The following is a 17,701-nucleotide window of genomic DNA, read 5'->3' on the forward strand; positions in this document are numbered from 1 at the left end:
TGTCACAGAACGATGAAATTTCACAAGATTTTGAAAGTAAAATAGATCGATACCGCATTTTTAAAAATTAATTTGATATCAGCATATGAAAATATATTTGAGTATATTATTTTCCAAAGTGTCAGAAATGGATAATGAATCTGTTATATTCAATGACTACTTATTTTTGTCCAGCTTTAACATCGGTATTGTTATCGGTTATCGGCTACATGAGCTTTAAAATATCGGCCAAAATCCCAACATCGTGCATCCCTAGTTTAAACTCATAATCCAAGCTTTTACAATTATAAAGGAAACTAACTTGCCTTACTGGGGCTCTACCTTTCTCATTCCTCATCTAAGATTCTCAGTAATCCTGAGCTATTTTACATATTTATGCTGCTACATATTAAGGCTGCTGGATGACATAGAGACCACTTTTCATCATTCTGCTTCATTTTATCTCTACTCTCCCATTCAGCAGTATTTGTTAAGTTCTCTCTGCTTTTTCCAGTCATTGTAGTTTCATCTCATCTGTTGCTGTTCAGCTGTGACATTTGATTGACTTGGACTTAAATATCAGTGGTGCCGCCAGTATCAAAATTCCTGGTTCTCTGACTGTGACTAACTATATAAGCTCTTTTTCATCCTCTGACAGAGGAGCTGACTTTGAGCTCATCTGCTTGACTGTGTCTTTCCCATGATGGGGTCGCCTGTAGAGCTGATTGACAGTTACCTTTTGTATCTCTGCTTCTTTCTGTATGTCTGCTTCTGTCTCCTCAAAACCCAGACAGGCAACCCTCAGCAGATGCCCGCTAACACTGAGTCTGGTTCTGCTCCTGTTAAAAGTGATTTCTTTCCTCTCCACTGTTGCTGCATGCATGCTCGATGTGAGGGGTTGCTGAAGAATCAACAGCAAAATGCAAGTAAAAAATCGTCTCTGCAAGCTCATCCAGGAGGAGCATGTCTTGCAGGTCAATGGCTCGATGCAATAAAATAGTTTTCCTTAACAGAAACTTTTAACCAGTCTGACTGTATGATCTGGTTGAATTGTCTCTGTAAAATGTTTTGAGATGACATGTGTTGCAAATTGGTGCTATATAAATAAACTGTGTTAAATTGAACTATCCAAGTCGTCATCTGGGAAAACTGGAAAAATATAGCAACAATGGAATCCTACTAAGAGATGAATGTCCACCTAAACTGACCAGGAGAGCATTGAAGAAAACCAAAAGAAGTCCTGTTTGCAGGAGGTTAAGAAGGAGGCGACAAACACGTAGAATAACAGGCTCTGCTCAGACATAAGTTAAATTAAACATATCATACAACCAGAAGGCACACTTTTACTTCTCAGGTTTTTCAAAACAGCTGTATATGGCTCCTTAGGCCCTATGAGTGGCACCCTGATAATCATTTTGCTTTGTTACTCCTGCTGAAGCCAAATTGTTGACGCACAAAACTCATTTCTGCTCTTGGCTTTAGAGACATGCTGGCCTCGGTTGTTGTCAGATTTAAAAGGCATACGTGATGATCTGATTTGCCTGCAGCAGCTTAATGTACCAGCAGGTTTGGTGTTTGAGGAAGGCGGTGTTGTTGCCGTTTGTTTGTAGTAAGTAAATCCAACAGACTGCAAGGGTGGGGTGGCAGTTAACTAAAGTAATCAATCCCTTTTCCCACACATACACACCAGCCGACACACACACACTAATTAATCCCTGTATCCCAATAAAACCCAATCCACAGGTAAAATCAAAGTTTTATTTTTGTTTTTCTGGAGTTAGCAATCCCTGTGCTGATTGCTGAGAGCTTTTCTAACTTTCCTTTCCTGCTGCTTTCTAGTCCACCATCAGGCCCTGAGTCTGGATTTGCATGGCGTTCCAGGTGTGTTATTTGACTGCAGGATAACTCTGGTCACGCAACAGATTTTCACCTGACTTAACACTCCTGTAATAACTCCTCATCCTGTTTTGGGATGAAAAAGTGGCGCGAAAAAAACAAAAAAACAAAACAAACAAGTTGGACATGTGTGGTTGTGAAAGTGTGATTACTTTGCATACAGTTTCAAAAAGAAAAGAAAAGATTTTCCAACACAGCACCATTTTTTTTTTTTCAGATCGTTTATTATTCCCGACAACCTGAGTCATTCCAATGGAATATTATCACAGAAATGTAACCTGAGTTTTTCCCATTTTTCCCTATGTACACTGACCTGTTTAAAGACGTATTCTTATATATTACATTTCAGTTTGTCTTCAAGACTTCCACCATGCAAGATACTTAGAGACAGCTTTTTGTTTTTATAGAAATCTAATATGTACAAACATTCAAGCTCGCCTTCACTTCATGCCATGCTGACTCTCATGGTGCCTGCGCAGATCCACCTTTCTCTGGAAGCCCTTTGAGCAAATATCGCACCCAAATGGTTTGAATCCTGTGTGCTTCCTGCTGTGGGTAATCAGGTTGGAGCTCTGACTGAACGCCTTGCCGCAAACTTGGCACTTGTGAGGCTTTTCACCTGTGGAATTAAAAGAGAAAATTAAATTACAGAGCTAATTGTATGATTTTTACAACTGGCAGCTAAATCAGAGTTGCCATTGATAAAATCAACATCACATGTTTTTACCTCAAGTTCCTATTAGTAACCAATCCTAAAGAGTCGTGCCGTTGTTCAGATTTGTCAAACCCATGCTGTCAATAAATGCCAGCTAAACAGGCTTTCTTTTGTAGAACTCAGTGCGAAGCAGGAAAACCAGGCATGCAAATTGACTGGATATTTGCTTAAGCTTCATTTTCTGATTTATCAGTAGTGATATTACCCCTAGAAACAATTCCTCCATGCTGCACCTGGAAAGTGGCTGATGGGGGAGTTTTTGGATAAGCCTCAAACTGTAAATCAAATGAAAATTGTTCTAGAAATTCTAGTTTCTTTTGTTTTCATGTTTTGTCGTTCTTATTCATTTTAGAATAAATTGTGACATCATATAAGATTATTACAATTAAATAACAAAGGAGTTTCATAATGATTAATGCACTTATTTACCTGGAAATTTTAATGTGATTAAATATAATGAAGTTCAATTTCACAAGCAAGAGCTAGGCTCTGGCCCCTCCTCTAAAATAACTGAAACGGAATCGATCTCAAAAGCAACACATAGATTTGACGGTTAGATTATTTGATTTCTGTGGCCTGGAAAGGGTTTAAAAGGCCTTTCAAGCTTGCAGGAGCTAAACGAACCACATTAAGTGAGCAAAACTTATTCAGAAAAAGGAGAAAACATGGAGGAGTTGTCAACATTCCAAGGAGTGACTGACCTACCAAAAATTATTGCAAAATATTAGACATAACTAAACCAGGAAAAAGCCTAAAACATATATTAAAGATAAACATTGATGTAAATATATATATATATGAAATATATATATGATGTGAATATATACATTACTGTAACCATAATTTAACCTCTGCTTTTATTAGAGACTCCTTAATGAGAACGTCTGGCCATTGCCTGAGTTAAGCAGCAGGATGATAATCCAAACCAAACAAAACCAGCAAGGGAATTTTGTATGGCGAAGAAAATGGAAAGACTTTGGAATGATCAGCTTCTGAACCAGGAAATATGAAGCCAAACATGAAGCCAAACATGTCCTAAACTGTTGGTTGATTATACTGTATAAACATTTCCACAAACCACGGAAGTAATAATATTTCAAACAAAATTGACAGCAAAAGTAGTCGGTTTTGTGGCTTTGTAAGTTATGCTTTTGTATCTTTTAGCATTTTAACATAAAGGTTTATTGTTTTGTTTCTCACAAACTCAAATCAATGCAAGAACTTGTTAGTTTGGATTAATTTTTGCCTGCTTGACCAAAATAACTCCATATTTGGGGATTGATTATTGTGTTTATGCTGCTTTTCTTAAGATTTGTTTGATCTAAAAAGCTTAAGTTTGACAAAAAAACATTAAAACAGCAGAAATCTCTCAGTGAGCAAACAGTTCCACCGTTGGAGCTCAGTTACTTAGCTGCAGTTGGGAAGGAAAATAAATTTTGCAAATTTTTATGAACCTTAAATTTCTATGTTATGTAGAACAATTAAAATTTAAAATAATTTTAAATGGTGAAGTATTCATTAACAATCCAGGTATGAATATGAGTGGAAGTAGGTAACCTTCAAAGAACCCCAGCACTGTAAATGATCTTTAAAAAGGAATAACTTTCCCTATTTATTGCTATAGGAAAACAGTATTTTTAAATTGTTAAGATTTCAAAATAATATGACATGGTAATATATAAACACTTTAATATCTGTAAAGAGCTGATATGTAACTGGCTGACGTGGCACAAAGAGTTTAGAAGCAGGTTGGGACTAAAGCGATGTATGGAAGTTGAAAGTTTGGAAGATCTCCATTATCCTGATAATTACCTGTGTGGATGTACGTGTGCTTCTTCATGTCTGACTTCTGGTGGAACCTTTTCCCGCAGTACTGGCAGGGATAGGGTCTGGTGTCTGAGTGGATGAGCAGGTGCGTTGACAGAGTGGAGGAGCGTTTGAAGGATTTGCCGCACATCTTGCACTCAAAACTTTTTTCCTAGAAAAGAAAGGTTAAAGGTCAGCAATCAGAAAAAAATAAAAAATCTAAGCAAAAGTGTGCTCTTTTTATTCCATTGAATATTTTACTCAAATTCAATATAGATTTTTAGTAAGGTTTTTTAATGTTTCTTGATCATAATGGAACATCTGAAAACAACATTAGGCAGGTTTTATATAAATGATCTACAAAGAAAAGCCAAATATGTCTTGTTTAAATGTCTCCAACACTGTTTGCCTAAAATCATTACGTTTTACATCCTAAAAATCCTGTCAATATATGACTCACTGCTGAAGAAACTTTACCTCTTTGATTGGAAATCAGAAAAATGTTACAGCAACTTAATTAACCCAACCAATTCAACTAAACAGTTAAAAAGAACAAAAAACTAAACCAAATATGGGTCTAGATTTTTCTCCCATTGCAAATATAAACAGTCACATGAGATATTGCCCTTGCTGTGCCATGTGTTTCAGTACGGAGGGCCAAAAAGGACTAAATTAACTATATAATGGAATGTACCATATGTTTACTTAATAAATCATTAAATAATAAAATATAGCATAAACAGTTAGATGTAGAATTTAAACGATTAGATGAGGAATTAAATGTATTTTTTTAAACAAATTCATTTGAAAATACATAAAATATTTTTTTTCCGTATTCATTTATTTAATTTATCCTCTTTTGTGTTTTTCATATTTTTTTTCATTACATTATTATATATTATTATTGTACTTTTGTATAGCTGTGTTCCTTTTTATATTATAGACAACGATTTCTGGAATAAAATCCATCCATCTAAATGTAGTGGGCGGGGCTAACACTAATCTGGTGAAACTCATTGGTTTACTACATTGATGTCTAAACATGCCTCCTCTCAGGAACTCAATGAGCTGCCTAATGGAAATTTTAACGTTTCCTGTTCACAATTAAATTTGGATTTTGTCCATTTTAGACACAATATCAATTTACAACTATAATATTGTGTTTAAATATACATTAAAGCTCTTTAAAATGACTGAGGGTCCCTGTAGGTCTTTGCATTATAGGCTAATTTGTTTAAACAACAAATAAACAGTTTCCTAACATATGTATGCCTGTTGGCCCCTTACTTAAGGAGATACCATAGATTTGATTGATCTGTTTTATACTCAATGTTACAGTAGAGTTTTTTTCTGATCTGGGAAAAAAAAAGTATGAATAAAAGTTAGAATGAAATATGAGCACCGAGACAGAAATAACAGGCATCAACGCTTCTCATTGGTCATAAAAAGAATCAGATTGTGCTTTTGTTTACCTGAGAGTGAACGTTCATGTGCTGCTCCAGACTGACAGCGTGGCCAAAGGTTTTCCTGCAGATACTGCAGCCGAAGGGCCGCATTCCACTGTGCGACCTCCTGACATGAACCTCCAGTCCATGAGGTGTCGAGAACACCTGAATGAGAAGGTGTGTGATTTACTTTACTTAGCATTTAAAAAACAACAACAAAAAGAGCGGTTTTCAAATATTAATTTTGTTTATAGAGGGAAAATCAACCAGAACCTTGTTTGGACATAATTTCAATTGGATAAGCTACTTTGTTTTTATACTGCTTTGTTTTTCTTATAAAAAAAAATAAATAAATAAATATAAAATAAACCAGCTGAATGAATCACCTAAAAATTAATTGTGTGAGATTTTTCATCCTTGAAAAACTGCAATATGAATTCATGACAAGAGTAGGACAATGATTTGCATAACACACACACACACACGAGTAATTGAGAAATGGCTCAAGAAAACAAAACAAAAAAAGGTTTTAAATTGGCCTAGTCAAAGTCTAGAATCAATTACACTTGGGATGATGTTACATAGACTGAGCAAAAGGTCCAGGAAATCAGGTCCATTCTGCAAAGCAGAAAGGACTGTAAGTCCTCCACGTTGATGTGAAACCATCTGTACCTCTAAACCAAATGTTTGATGTCAGTTATTACACAGTAAATTCCACAGTGTTAAATATGCAATGTCAAATTACATGGACTCTGTTAGAGTTATTACAACAACAACTGGAGTAAAATATACACTTTGTAGAGTTCTAATTTAACACTAATTCCAAGTAGGACCAAATGCACTCTTAAAGTGTAATACTTCAAATTTTACTGTTTAGGAAGATTGGCAAAAAAAAAACTTGTTAGATTTACTTTTCATAAATGATGACATTGGTTTGAATTTATTATTTTATAAATCAGATGAAATTGTAATTTAAACTCTGATTTTAATATTGTGATCTTTATTTGATTAAAAAAACTCCTACAAAATTAAGCAGGTCAACACTGTTCCACATGACTGTATTTGATTTGATTTAAAAAGGATGTATTTTAACCCAAAGATGCACGCTGCATTTTTTAGAAAAGCGGTCTTGTTGCCTACTTTATCACAGGTGATGCAGTGGTAGGTGCTGGAGGTGGGGGAGTAGTGCCTGCTGCAGTCCAGGGGCTGCTGTGGGGGTGGACTGCGGCTTATGTGGCCGCCGTACAGGCTGCTGGCATGCTGCAGGACCGTGGGGCTAAAACTCAGCTGCCGGAGCTCATAGGAGGAGGACACTGGCTCCCAGGCATAAGAAGGCTTGTAGTAAGGTGGAAACTCAGCCATGTGAGGCTCTAAAAAAAGAGAGAACATGCTTAATGCTCTGCTTTGAAGTCTAATGTACACATTGTCTGCTTTAATACTAACCTGTAAGGTAGTAGGGCTGTGAGGGGGGCACTGATGGGCTGGTTGGCTCTGGATGACCAGGTAAGGGACACTGAGGCTCTGAATCCTCCTGCTGAGGAGAGCAATGGTCTGAGGGGGACCGCCCCTCAGAAAGGGGCCCCTCTAATGATTGTGGGTTTTGAACCTTGGATGGAACCTCTGATAAAAACACAAGAAATAAAATTCGGATTCATGCAAACTAAAAAAATTTTTCTCTTGAATAAAATAAAAACAATAAAAACAACTCCAGCTCTTTTTATTATTATTATTTAAACTGTTTAATTAAAGCTTATTACATTAAATGATCAAAATATCTGCTTTTATTTTTGATTATTGAGCTATTATTAATTCTTTCAGGTATTAAGATAAAGTCTTACCAGCATCTTCTGAGGTGGTAGGATCTTCTACATAGGTGCGATGAATGTTATATGAGGCGCACCTTTTGTTTTTCACCAGAAATGACCGTGGCATGTTGATTCTGCGACGAAAAAACATTAATAATATATTACATCTGTTTTAAGTTAAAGGATATAATAGATTATCTTAAAATTTAGTATATGAATAAATAGCTAAGCATATTAAATTAAATATTCTTGAAAATTTAACTACGGTTTAAGCATTTTAAAAGTTATTTTATTGTCAGATCAATTGTTTTATTGTTAGATCTCTGTGATGCTTTCTATTAAATTGATCCATAATTTAAAAGAAAGGTGTTACAGGTGTCATCAACTCACCGTTAGCTGAGCAATGTCCTCTCCTAAATAAATGAAAATAAGAACTTTATTCCCTGTTGATTCAGTCAGATCCAAAACGCCATGCAAGGGAATAAGGAGAAAGAAATCCGTTCCTTAAAAGTTGGAGAAGTAAAGCAGAGTAAGAAGCATCATCAGACTCACTGTTCGCTCTTTTTCTCTCCTCCCTGATTTTCAATCAGATAACTTCGCAGGGGAATCTGACTGTGGTTTCAGCCAATGAAAAGGCCAAGCTGCAGTTGGAAATTTGCTTAGAAAAACAGCGGCCTTCGGAACAGTTATACAAAACAGCTGAAGGGGGGGAGAAGATCTGAGGAAATGCATCCTGAAAAAAAAAATGTTACAAAACGTTCAAATTTGGTTTTAAAAATGCAAATTAAAACAATGCTTATACATTTTAATTTTTTTAAATGCAGAAAAAAAAAAACCCCAGCAAAGATGAATTCAATTAAAAGAAAACTTAACTCTCTTTGTTTGGTTTACAGGATTTAACAAAGTAAAGTTGTGTGTAAGATTTAAGAGTCTAAAGACTCCACATATACGTGGCTTAAGCACCTCCAAAGATATATACACACAGAAACCAGTCCGGGAGATTAACGAGACCTCAGTGGCCCTCTGCTGTCTAAGCACACACCTGAGTGACTGCACAGGTGCTGGTTACACAAAGACAGGTTATTTAATGTCAAGAGAAGTTGATTTTCATCATCATCATCATCATCATCATCATCATCATCATCATCATCATCATCATCATCATCATCATCATCATCATATTAAAGAAAGAGTTTCATTGAAAGGAAAATTAAGCTGGAATGCAAGAAAATTAAGTTGGAATGCAAGGGCGCCATCTGGTGGAGAACTTGCGGAATAGGCTTCGTTGCTTCGACTTTTTTTTTATTTTAGTCAAATAAAAATTTAAAAAAAGATATAGTTTGTGCTATGTGGGCCTAATATGTTAGTGTAACTTGTCCTTTAAGTACCTGAGTGGAAATTATGTATATGTGGATTCTAGAGGTCAATATTAGGGCACTCTTCTTTCCAAAAAAAAAATTAAAATTAAAAACAGTCCACTGGACTTGGTTTCCAAGTTTGAAGATGTTTCGCTTCCCATTCAGGAAGCTTTTTCAATTCAAAATGTCAGGAATAACATTGAGTTCAAGGTTTTATACAGTAGCCCAACAAAGCCTTGTTTTGTTTTGAAAACATGCAAATTGGAACAGGTGAAGGGGTCCATTTGGAATGGGGGTCATTTGGCTTCTTTTGTTAGACTGCGTTACCCCATACTCATTTAAGTGTCTCTCTTCTTTAAAGACTCCCTGTAACCTTTTTTTTTTTTTGGCTAAAATAGCTATATTTAAGTATTTACTGCAGTTATCTCTCAATCTTTGACATTAGATGAAAGCCCTCCCCATTTCTTTTGAGGGATTCTTGAATCTTGACATTGACAGTATAGCTACTCACCTTAACTGTACATGAGCATCAGCTTACAGGACAACATTCAGTGCAATCCCACAAAAGACATGTAGAGGTATGTTAATAATGAAAACAAAATTTGTGCTAGAAGTTAATGCTTTGTCCCACACATATTGAAACATACTGGTGGCAATATCATACTGTGGTGTTGATTTTCTTGTTCAAATTAAAAAAGAAATGGGTAGAAAGAAAATAATGAAATAAACCCATCAATACTTCAGATCAACTGATATTTTTGTGTAAGAAAGGCCTAGTCAGGTGTCTAAAGGAAACTTTTACAGATAAATTCTCACATGATAAGTCACATTTTACTTAAACTGAGCAATTTTGCAAAGAGGATTGGACCAGATCTTCAGTACCTTGGTTTTTAAAAGGTGATAGAGACACCCTGTAAAAAAATACTGGCAACTGCAACCATAACTGAAGTTAGTACTCATAGGTTAATCTTAGCCAAATTTTAACCCGTCAGTATCAGTCCAGTATGTAAAACTGGGTTGATAATGTTAACCTATGTATATTTCCAACGTGTTGCCATTTGTGTGATTCAGTAGGAAAAGAAAAGGGGGTTTCCATTTGGCATCAACATTGGCCCAAGTTTTTTATATTGATTTAAATCCTTAGTATCTATTCAGTGTGTTTGTATATAAATCCCAACAACACATTTTACAGCAATTTACACAAATACAGGAATCTGTGTCAATCTGTCTCATAATTTTCTAGTCAAATTAATAACGGATTAATAATTTCCCCCCAATCTGCCAATGTGGCAGAATCTAATTATTTGTTTTATTTGTTAGTGGAAATTAACATAATTTTGGATTCAGTTTTATTTTAGAGTAAGTTCTATTTTGAAGCAACATATTCAACGTTGAGTTTTAAACTATAACTCAAATTATCCCCTATCACGTCAACACAGTTTCCATTCCTGAGAATACAGAAGAGGATTATGGCCACTGAAAAATATATATTATTTAACTGATTTTCAAATTTTATTTCAGTTTAATATGGGAAAATGTCAGAATTCTGACTTTTTTCTCAGAATTCTGCCTTTAATCTCAGAATTGTGACTTTTTTTCTCAGAATTATCTCAGAATTCTGACTTTTTTCTGAGAATTCTGCTTTTAATTTCAGAATTAATCGCAGAATTCTGACTTTTTTCTCAGAATTCTGCCTTTAATCTTAGAATTATGCCTTTTTTTCTCTTAGAATTCTTACTTTAATCTCGGAATTCTTACTTGTTTCCATATTAAACTGAAATGCAATTTAAAAGTCAGTTGATTTTTTTATTTATTTTTTTCAGTGGCCCTAATCCTCTTCTGTAAGAAACATTTCTGTCGAATCAAATTCAATTTGGTTAAAAGAAAGAAGAGCTAAATTGCGCGTGCGCTCTTTACATGTGGGTCACGCGAAACCGCATTACACACAGTTCAGCCCTCCACCAGCAGCGATGGGAAAACAAACTTTAGCTAACAGCTAGAGATAAGAATCTGTCAGTTATTATCGTGGAAATACAAGCCGAGTGTCGATTAAGATGCCATTTAGGAGCTGTCTTTCAGAGGGGCTGGTGAAAAAGTGGAGTCAGTGAGACGCTCCAAGTTGCGGGATTAGTTTTCTCGCAGCCTGACAGCGGAGGCGGACTGCGGTGGGATGGGCTGTGAGCTGTTCAAGATGGCGGCGCCCTGTGGAGTCAATCTACTCTAACAGGTAAACAGCTCCACTTATTTGTTAATAATCCTCTTTAATTTAAGCGAATTCGTGCTCAGATGATATTTTGTGTTAAACTTGAGCTGACCTGCCAGTTCTAACCCGGACCGAACCGGAGTGACATGAAGAATAAATGTTCCTCTGAGTGTGGGTCGCTGCTCCCAGCTAACGTTAGCTGTCGGCGATGGGGTTGACTTGTGTTTTTTTTCTTCCCCTACTGGACAGACCCGATGATGGGGAGAGTTGATGTTTCAGAGATTGCATCATATTTTTAGGCCGTTTTTATGATTATTGCGTCAACCCGCTGATCGGTGTGCCACAGAAAAGAAGTGTTTAGGCTTTTAGAAGCGGGTAAAGTGAAGCCATTCCTCCCCATTGTTCTCTGCGAGTTGTTTACGACAAACAGCAGCAGCCAGTGGTCAGTCTGCAAGCAGCCGCTGCTCCTCTAATGGCTGAACCGTTTTTTCAGTTAATGGATCTTAACGCATAGATTCATCTTAAACAAGCCTTCAGCTAATAATCAGCATGTTAAATCCATCATTTCTGAGGAGATGTTTTGCTAGACTTCTACATGCAGACAACAGTGTCCTGCAGAAGCATTCAGGGTGCAAGCTCAAGATTCATTTTTTGAGTTTGGATCCTAAATGATAGATCGTCACAAAATAGGGTTTAATAGTGAAGTGGAAGGGAAATCACACATGTAAGTGATTCGGGGTGTGTCTCTAGCTCCTTTGCTTATTTAGAGACAAACATGTTTACCTCTGTTCTTTGAATGGTGACTCCAGGGCCTCTGATTGGATGTAGAACTATGTGAAATTAAACATTTCTATGTGTCAATTAGGGGTGTAAATCAGACCCATTATGGTGATTCCATTCAATATCAATTTCCAGACCAAACGATTAGATTATTTTTTTATACTCAAGAATACACCACGATTCGATTCATTGGTAATTATTTTTATTTTTTTTCCCCTTACAGGCTAGACAATGTTTCAAATTTGAAATTAATCAATGAAAGCTGGAATATTGTTGTGCGTTTTATTTGAGAAAAAACAGCAAACAGAAGAAGCGAAGTTGTACTCCACCTAGGGTCAGGGGTTGGCAACCCAAACTGCTCAAAGAGCCATATTGGACCAAAAAAACAAAAAATAAATCTGTCTGGAGCTGCAAAAATGTAAGTCTTATGTATATTATGTATTATCCCACTATAAAAAAAAGGAATATGTGGGCTTAAATATATAATAAGCATTCATCATTAAATGTTTATCCGGGAGCAAATGTCACATAGTAGCAAGAGGTGATGGATGAGCATCGTGTGTCCCTTCAACGTGCGGTTTAGGTTTTGTTGCATTGATGAAATTATAGAAACACAATAAAGGAATCTTTCTATGGTGGACGTGTTTCTGTTGGGAGGAGTCGATTGAGTCATGAGGAACCAAGCAGGAACTGACATCCATCAGAGCAGAGGTCTCTAACCCTGAAATTCCGCATCCTTCGTCACCATTGTTCCTTGGTGTGATTTAGATTTTTAGGATTTGGGGAAAAAAATGGAAGAAAGTTCCCATACCTGCATCAGATCGCTGCCTGTTTGATCTGTGAGCGGTTTTCCATCCTTGCAACAAAACTAGCAGCAGTAGTGGAGTTTGGAGATGCAATCCACTTTGCTCTCCTCTAATTTATCCAGTTCTGCAATCGCACTTTTTCTCTCCCTCCTTCTTGGTGGTCGGCTGCATATTTAGCTTTCCCTGGAAATGCCTTTCCAAATTTGTATTTTTATTTTTTGACAACCTCTCATTACAAAGCATAAATGCAGGCAATCCTTCCGCACTGATAATGAAAGCAAATGATTCAGTCCATTCTTTGAATCCTCTTTTCTCAGCAGCTATCTTCCTTTTTTCCCCTTGGGATCCATGGTCTGAGTCACACCTGCAGCTTTGCTCGCCTGGCACGGCGCCACGCTGGTTGCAAGTTCTGATCTCTATGGCTATGATGCAAATTATTGTTTAAATTTATTTATTATAGAAATGTTTACATTTCTATAATAAATAAATTTTGCCACTACTAAATCTGTGTTTAGTAGTGGCTAAAAGAAGTGAGGTAGAAGGGCAAAATGGGTTTAGCGCCACCGCAGCACGGGAGTCAGAATTACATCCAGCAGCAAATGGATTAAAATGACCGGAGGGAAAAAAAACAAAACATGAATCGATACTCTTGCGGACGTGTCGATGCATCGTATTGTCAGCCGTTGAATCAATGCATTGATACTAAACGATTATTATTTACACCCCTAGTGTCAATGCAATAATAGTTTTTACTTTGACTAAGATGTACCAACACATTAGCATGTTTTGTTCAAACCAGCTATTTGAAAAAGGATCCTCACCCAGAACCAGCATATATATGTTTTGCTCTAGTTTTTGGCTAAAATGGGAACTCTTAATTGGAATCCTGGCAAAGAGTTGAATCAATGCAGCAAATATTAGTTAAATATATACTGCAGTAAATGCACACTATAGTGAATTCTTGCAATGTATTTCCCTAATTTGTTTATACTTTATGGTAAACTTGTAAAAAGAATGCTTTAGAGACATGCAAGATTCATTTATTTATTTATTTATTTATTTTCATGTTTTATCTATTTTCTTCCCAGTTTCCGAATAGAAAATTATTTTTATTTTTTTTAAGTAAACAATGCAGAACAACATTATCTCTGTGTAGTTAAGCATTTGGTTACACAAAGGTCATATGATCATTATAACATTCATTAACATTTTTGCATATAGCCTTTTTTTCTTTGTGGTGTTTGATATTCTTTTTGCAGAATAACAAAATTAGCTCATTTGTGGATTTGATCTAACAAACTTGAGCCTCGCTGGAAAATCAACCCCGGTTGCATAGTATACCTTTAACGGAGAGTCTCCAGACTGATCTGCGAGTGAAACCTTGAAAGCTCGCGAGATCAGGATGGTCTCACGAGGCTAGCCAATTAGGACCATTGTGGGGTTAAATGCCTTGCTCAAGAAGCCAGAGTGACTGCCTGAGGTTTAAACCGACGACATTGTGACATCTCCAAGACAAAACGCTATGCTTCTCATCACCAGGCCACCGCACCCAGCATCAACTATATAGGGTTACAATGGTTTATTTGTTGGAGCTATATTTTTTGGTGTCATTTTACCAGAACGCCTTCTTCATGTTTACTGGGGTCTAGATATGGGTTTTGTTCTAATGGTTTTTCGTCTTTTCACTTTTCAACAAAACAGATTTGTCAGCTGCCCTCTTGGTAGATTTTCCCACCTGTGCATCTCTGCAAAGTAACTGTGGCCCTCTCGGCTGCCCCTCTGATCAAAGCTGTCCATGCCCAACATGTCCAAACTATTTCCATCTCTTCTTTTCTCTGCTGCCATTGACTGAGCCATTATTCTGACAGATATATTTAAAAACTAAGATTTACGTCTCTTTTTAAACCTCGGATTTAGCTAAAAGATGTAAATCTGACCATAAGCCTTTCAGGTCAGCTGAACTTTATACCTCACCATCAGAACCAGTCTAATTATTGCAGATGTAAACACGAGAATGACCGTGGAAATTGGATCAAAAGATGCTTTTATAAAAAGTTACTTTCAAGGACATATTTGCATAATACCCCAGATATTGCATTATTTTTCATCCTTATATGCTTTTTTCTTACTGGTTACCCTGATGTTAAATATTGCAATGGAAAAATGATCTAGAAATGAATAAAAATGTCTTAAATTAAGTGTATTTACCCTTAATTTGAGTAGGTAAATAAGATATTTTGCCAATGAAATTAGTATTTTTTGTTTTAAAATAAGATAATTAGATAATATGCACTTGAAATAAGACAATGTTTTCTTATTTTAAGTGTAAATTGTCCTGTTCCATTGACAAAATGTCTCTTTTAGCTCCTTAATCCAAGAACAAATTTACTTATTTTAAGAAAAAATGACTTATTTAGATAGTGTCAACTTGATCTGCCGCACTATTAGTTCTGCCTGTGTTCTGGAATTACAAAAAAACATCTACAGTACCAGTTAACAATTTCCAGTGGCGATTACAGTCAGTGACCTGGTAATAACTGCAGTCTGAGAACAGTCTGGGAACTTGAACTCGGTGGATAATCCCACACTGGGAGGTCGGGGAAACGCTCAGACGGGTCTCTGTGTTCTTGCTGTTTAAAACCTCGCGTCCAAACAGCTGTAGGCTCCATCAACGAGAGGAATGGGAGTTCACCTCCAGTCATGAAGAAGCACAATAACCCAAATGTAAAGGCTTTTTAAAGGAGCTGATCTCTGTCAGTGTGCGTCTGGGAAATAAATGAAATCCCTGGTAGAAAACGCTTGAATTCACGACCTTGATAGATTCTCAGGTAGTTCTTTTTAATTGACTGAAACAAATTATTTAATAGCTGAGAATTCTCATTCTATAATAAAAAAGCTCAAAGTTCAATGAGGCTATGATATAAATGTCTGTCCTTCTGTCTGCCTGCGTGTTTCCTTTAACAACCTCCCCATTTTATCTGGACTTCTCAGTGGGAACAACCAACATCTTCAGCCACTTACTGTGTGAATTACAATCTTATCTTTTTCATTCTATTGAAGCCAAATAACATTTTTGTCTATAAAAGATGTTTTAATAAATAGAAACGATAATATTTATTTATTTATTTTTGTCAGGGGGGGGTGTTTGCCTTACATCTGGCTATATAATTCACAAATGAAAAGAATAGACTCAACATTTTTCAAAAGATTTGAGTATTTTCTTTTTTGCTGAGGGTTGTTCATCTTTAGGGCTGCTATTTATAACATGTTTCCTGTTTTCAAAGGAAGTTGGGTGAAAAAAGTGACAACAAAAAAAACAGACGTCAAAAGATTAAGATTTCGGTTAAGCCATTAAGTCAAACAGATGTATTTTTTATCAGAAGTGAGGTAAGAACAGCTGTTTTTTTTTGTTTTACATGAATTCTTTATTATTTCTGCACTTGCATGCAACACAAACAACTGACATTTTCATGTGAGCAACTTAAAAGTTTCACCCGTTTCTTGGAATTAAATTAATTCTGTCTCAAAGTTTTTGTTTAGACTAGACAAATTTTTGGGGTATTTTTTGGTATTTTGTGTATACAAAACAAAATTTCGTTTAGTACAGCTTTTCAGACAGTAAATGAACATAAAGTGCAGCAGTGATCAAATGTAAACAGTGTGGGAAATTGGAGATTAAAGGGCAGATTTGACTTCTTCAACAGCACACAAATGTCGCTTCGGTCTGGTCGCTAACCAGTTTTGCCGGTATGCTTCTGCACCGTCGGTCTGGAATTTCTAGGGATCTACAGCAGTGTTCCACCAAAGAACTTTGACGGATTGTACTTGCGAACCTCCTCGATTAACCTTTCGTCGTAGTTGTCCATTGTAGTTGGTCCTCGCGCCCCGGCACTGAATCGAGTGGGCCGACAACACAGACAGCCGGAAAGACATACCAAGGACCAATCACAGCTGCTCTTTGTCTGCACACTTCCGCTTGAGGTCTGCGCAGGTTCGCGACCGTCCGACACATAGTCAGGATTTTTTCTGAGTTGCGTGACGACGGTTGCAGAACCTCTGCGCGCGGGGGGCGTGGTCGCGCACAGAGAGAGATTTGACGGTTGCAGAGGCTATGCGTCAGAAGCATAAATTATCCTTAACGCCATCATCACACTTATGTTTTTAACATCAGACAAAGTAATATTGATGGGGTCTTCTACAAAAAGGCAAATACACACGACAGAGTATATAAAACATCAGCTTAGCGGGGGACTCCATCCTCAAAGGGTTTAGTTCAATCTCTGCTCCATCACAGCGAATAAGTCATTTGTTAGCAGGCCAATGCAGAGAATGATGACAAGCAGAGGAGATAATTCAGCCATTCGGTTCAGGGATGCATCGAAATGTGGCAGGAGAGTAGATCTGAAGATTCGGAGTCAAATGCTACTGGTCTAAACTGATGCCTGTTAAGTGGAAATGTTTTTTTCTTTCTCATTTCTCGGAACGGGGTTTCCAAGCCTTGTTTGAAAAACGAAGTGATTATAGCCCCATTTACACTACCCTGTTGAAACGGTGCCGAGATCAGACCGAGCGCGGTAACCCCACAACTGAATGGGACCGAGCTAGACATAACCGACCCGTTCTAAACTGGTACTAGTTCATCATCAGTAGGGCTCGGTGCGGTTCAGTTCTCAGATAACAAAGAGCGAATGAGCAGACCGTGCCATCTCCTTACTAAGGATGGAACGGTTTATGAAAACCGTCTGAAGCCTTCGCTTCGACTGTCTCGGTTCGATTCATGGTGTTGCGTTCGGTTTATGCGCTGCTCCTTTTTCTCATTGGCGAAGCGTTTACACTCCAGAGCAGAAGGTGGCGGTACTGCGACCAAAGCCAACCACCAGTAGTAAACAAGAAGAAGAAGCGAAGCAG

At 37.0% G+C, this 17,701-nt stretch overlaps 2 protein-coding genes across 2 annotated transcripts in view; one reads left to right on the forward strand and one right to left on the reverse strand.

Moving 5' to 3' along the window:
- Nucleotides 1–2,103: 2,103 nt before the first annotated feature.
- gfi1b (growth factor independent 1B transcription repressor) lies at nucleotides 2,104–8,194 on the reverse strand. The gene is made up of 7 exons (XM_015401513.1): nucleotides 8,037–8,194; nucleotides 7,680–7,780; nucleotides 7,285–7,461; nucleotides 6,982–7,211; nucleotides 5,869–6,006; nucleotides 4,403–4,568; nucleotides 2,104–2,494 (listed from the first exon to the last, which is right to left on the reverse strand). Exons 2-7 carry the CDS (start codon nucleotides 7,771–7,773, stop codon nucleotides 2,316–2,318), a joined length of 984 nt encoding a protein of 327 aa, XP_015256999.1. The 5' UTR covers nucleotides 7,774–7,780; nucleotides 8,037–8,194; the 3' UTR covers nucleotides 2,104–2,315.
- Nucleotides 8,195–10,955: 2,761 nt separating this feature from the next.
- LOC107102465 (hamartin-like) overlaps nucleotides 10,956–17,701 on the forward strand; it is a 41,681-nt gene continuing 34,935 nt past the window's right edge. The window contains exon 1 of the mRNA XM_015401790.1: nucleotides 10,956–11,231. The gene's annotated coding sequence lies outside the window, so the exon portion shown is untranslated. The remainder of the gene's footprint in view (nucleotides 11,232–17,701) is intronic.

The sequence above is a fragment of the Cyprinodon variegatus genome, unplaced genomic scaffold (genome assembly GCF_000732505.1).
Source record: "Cyprinodon variegatus isolate N-32 unplaced genomic scaffold, C_variegatus-1.0 Scaffold32, whole genome shotgun sequence".
Lineage (NCBI taxonomy): Eukaryota > Metazoa > Chordata > Actinopteri > Cyprinodontiformes > Cyprinodontidae > Cyprinodon > Cyprinodon variegatus.

Coding starts and splice junctions, on each gene's coding strand:
- gfi1b (XM_015401513.1), bottom strand. CDS start 7,773: ATGCCACGGTCATTTCTGGTGAAAAACAAAAGGTGCGCCTCATATAAC. Junction 7,212..7,284: donor ACAGCCCTACTACCTTACAG/GTTAGTATTAAA, acceptor CTCTTTTTTTAG/AGCCTCACATGGCTGAGTTT. Junction 4,569..5,868: donor ACATGAACGTTCACTCTCAG/GTAAACAAAAGC, acceptor TTTCTTTTCTAG/GAAAAAAGTTTTGAGTGCAA.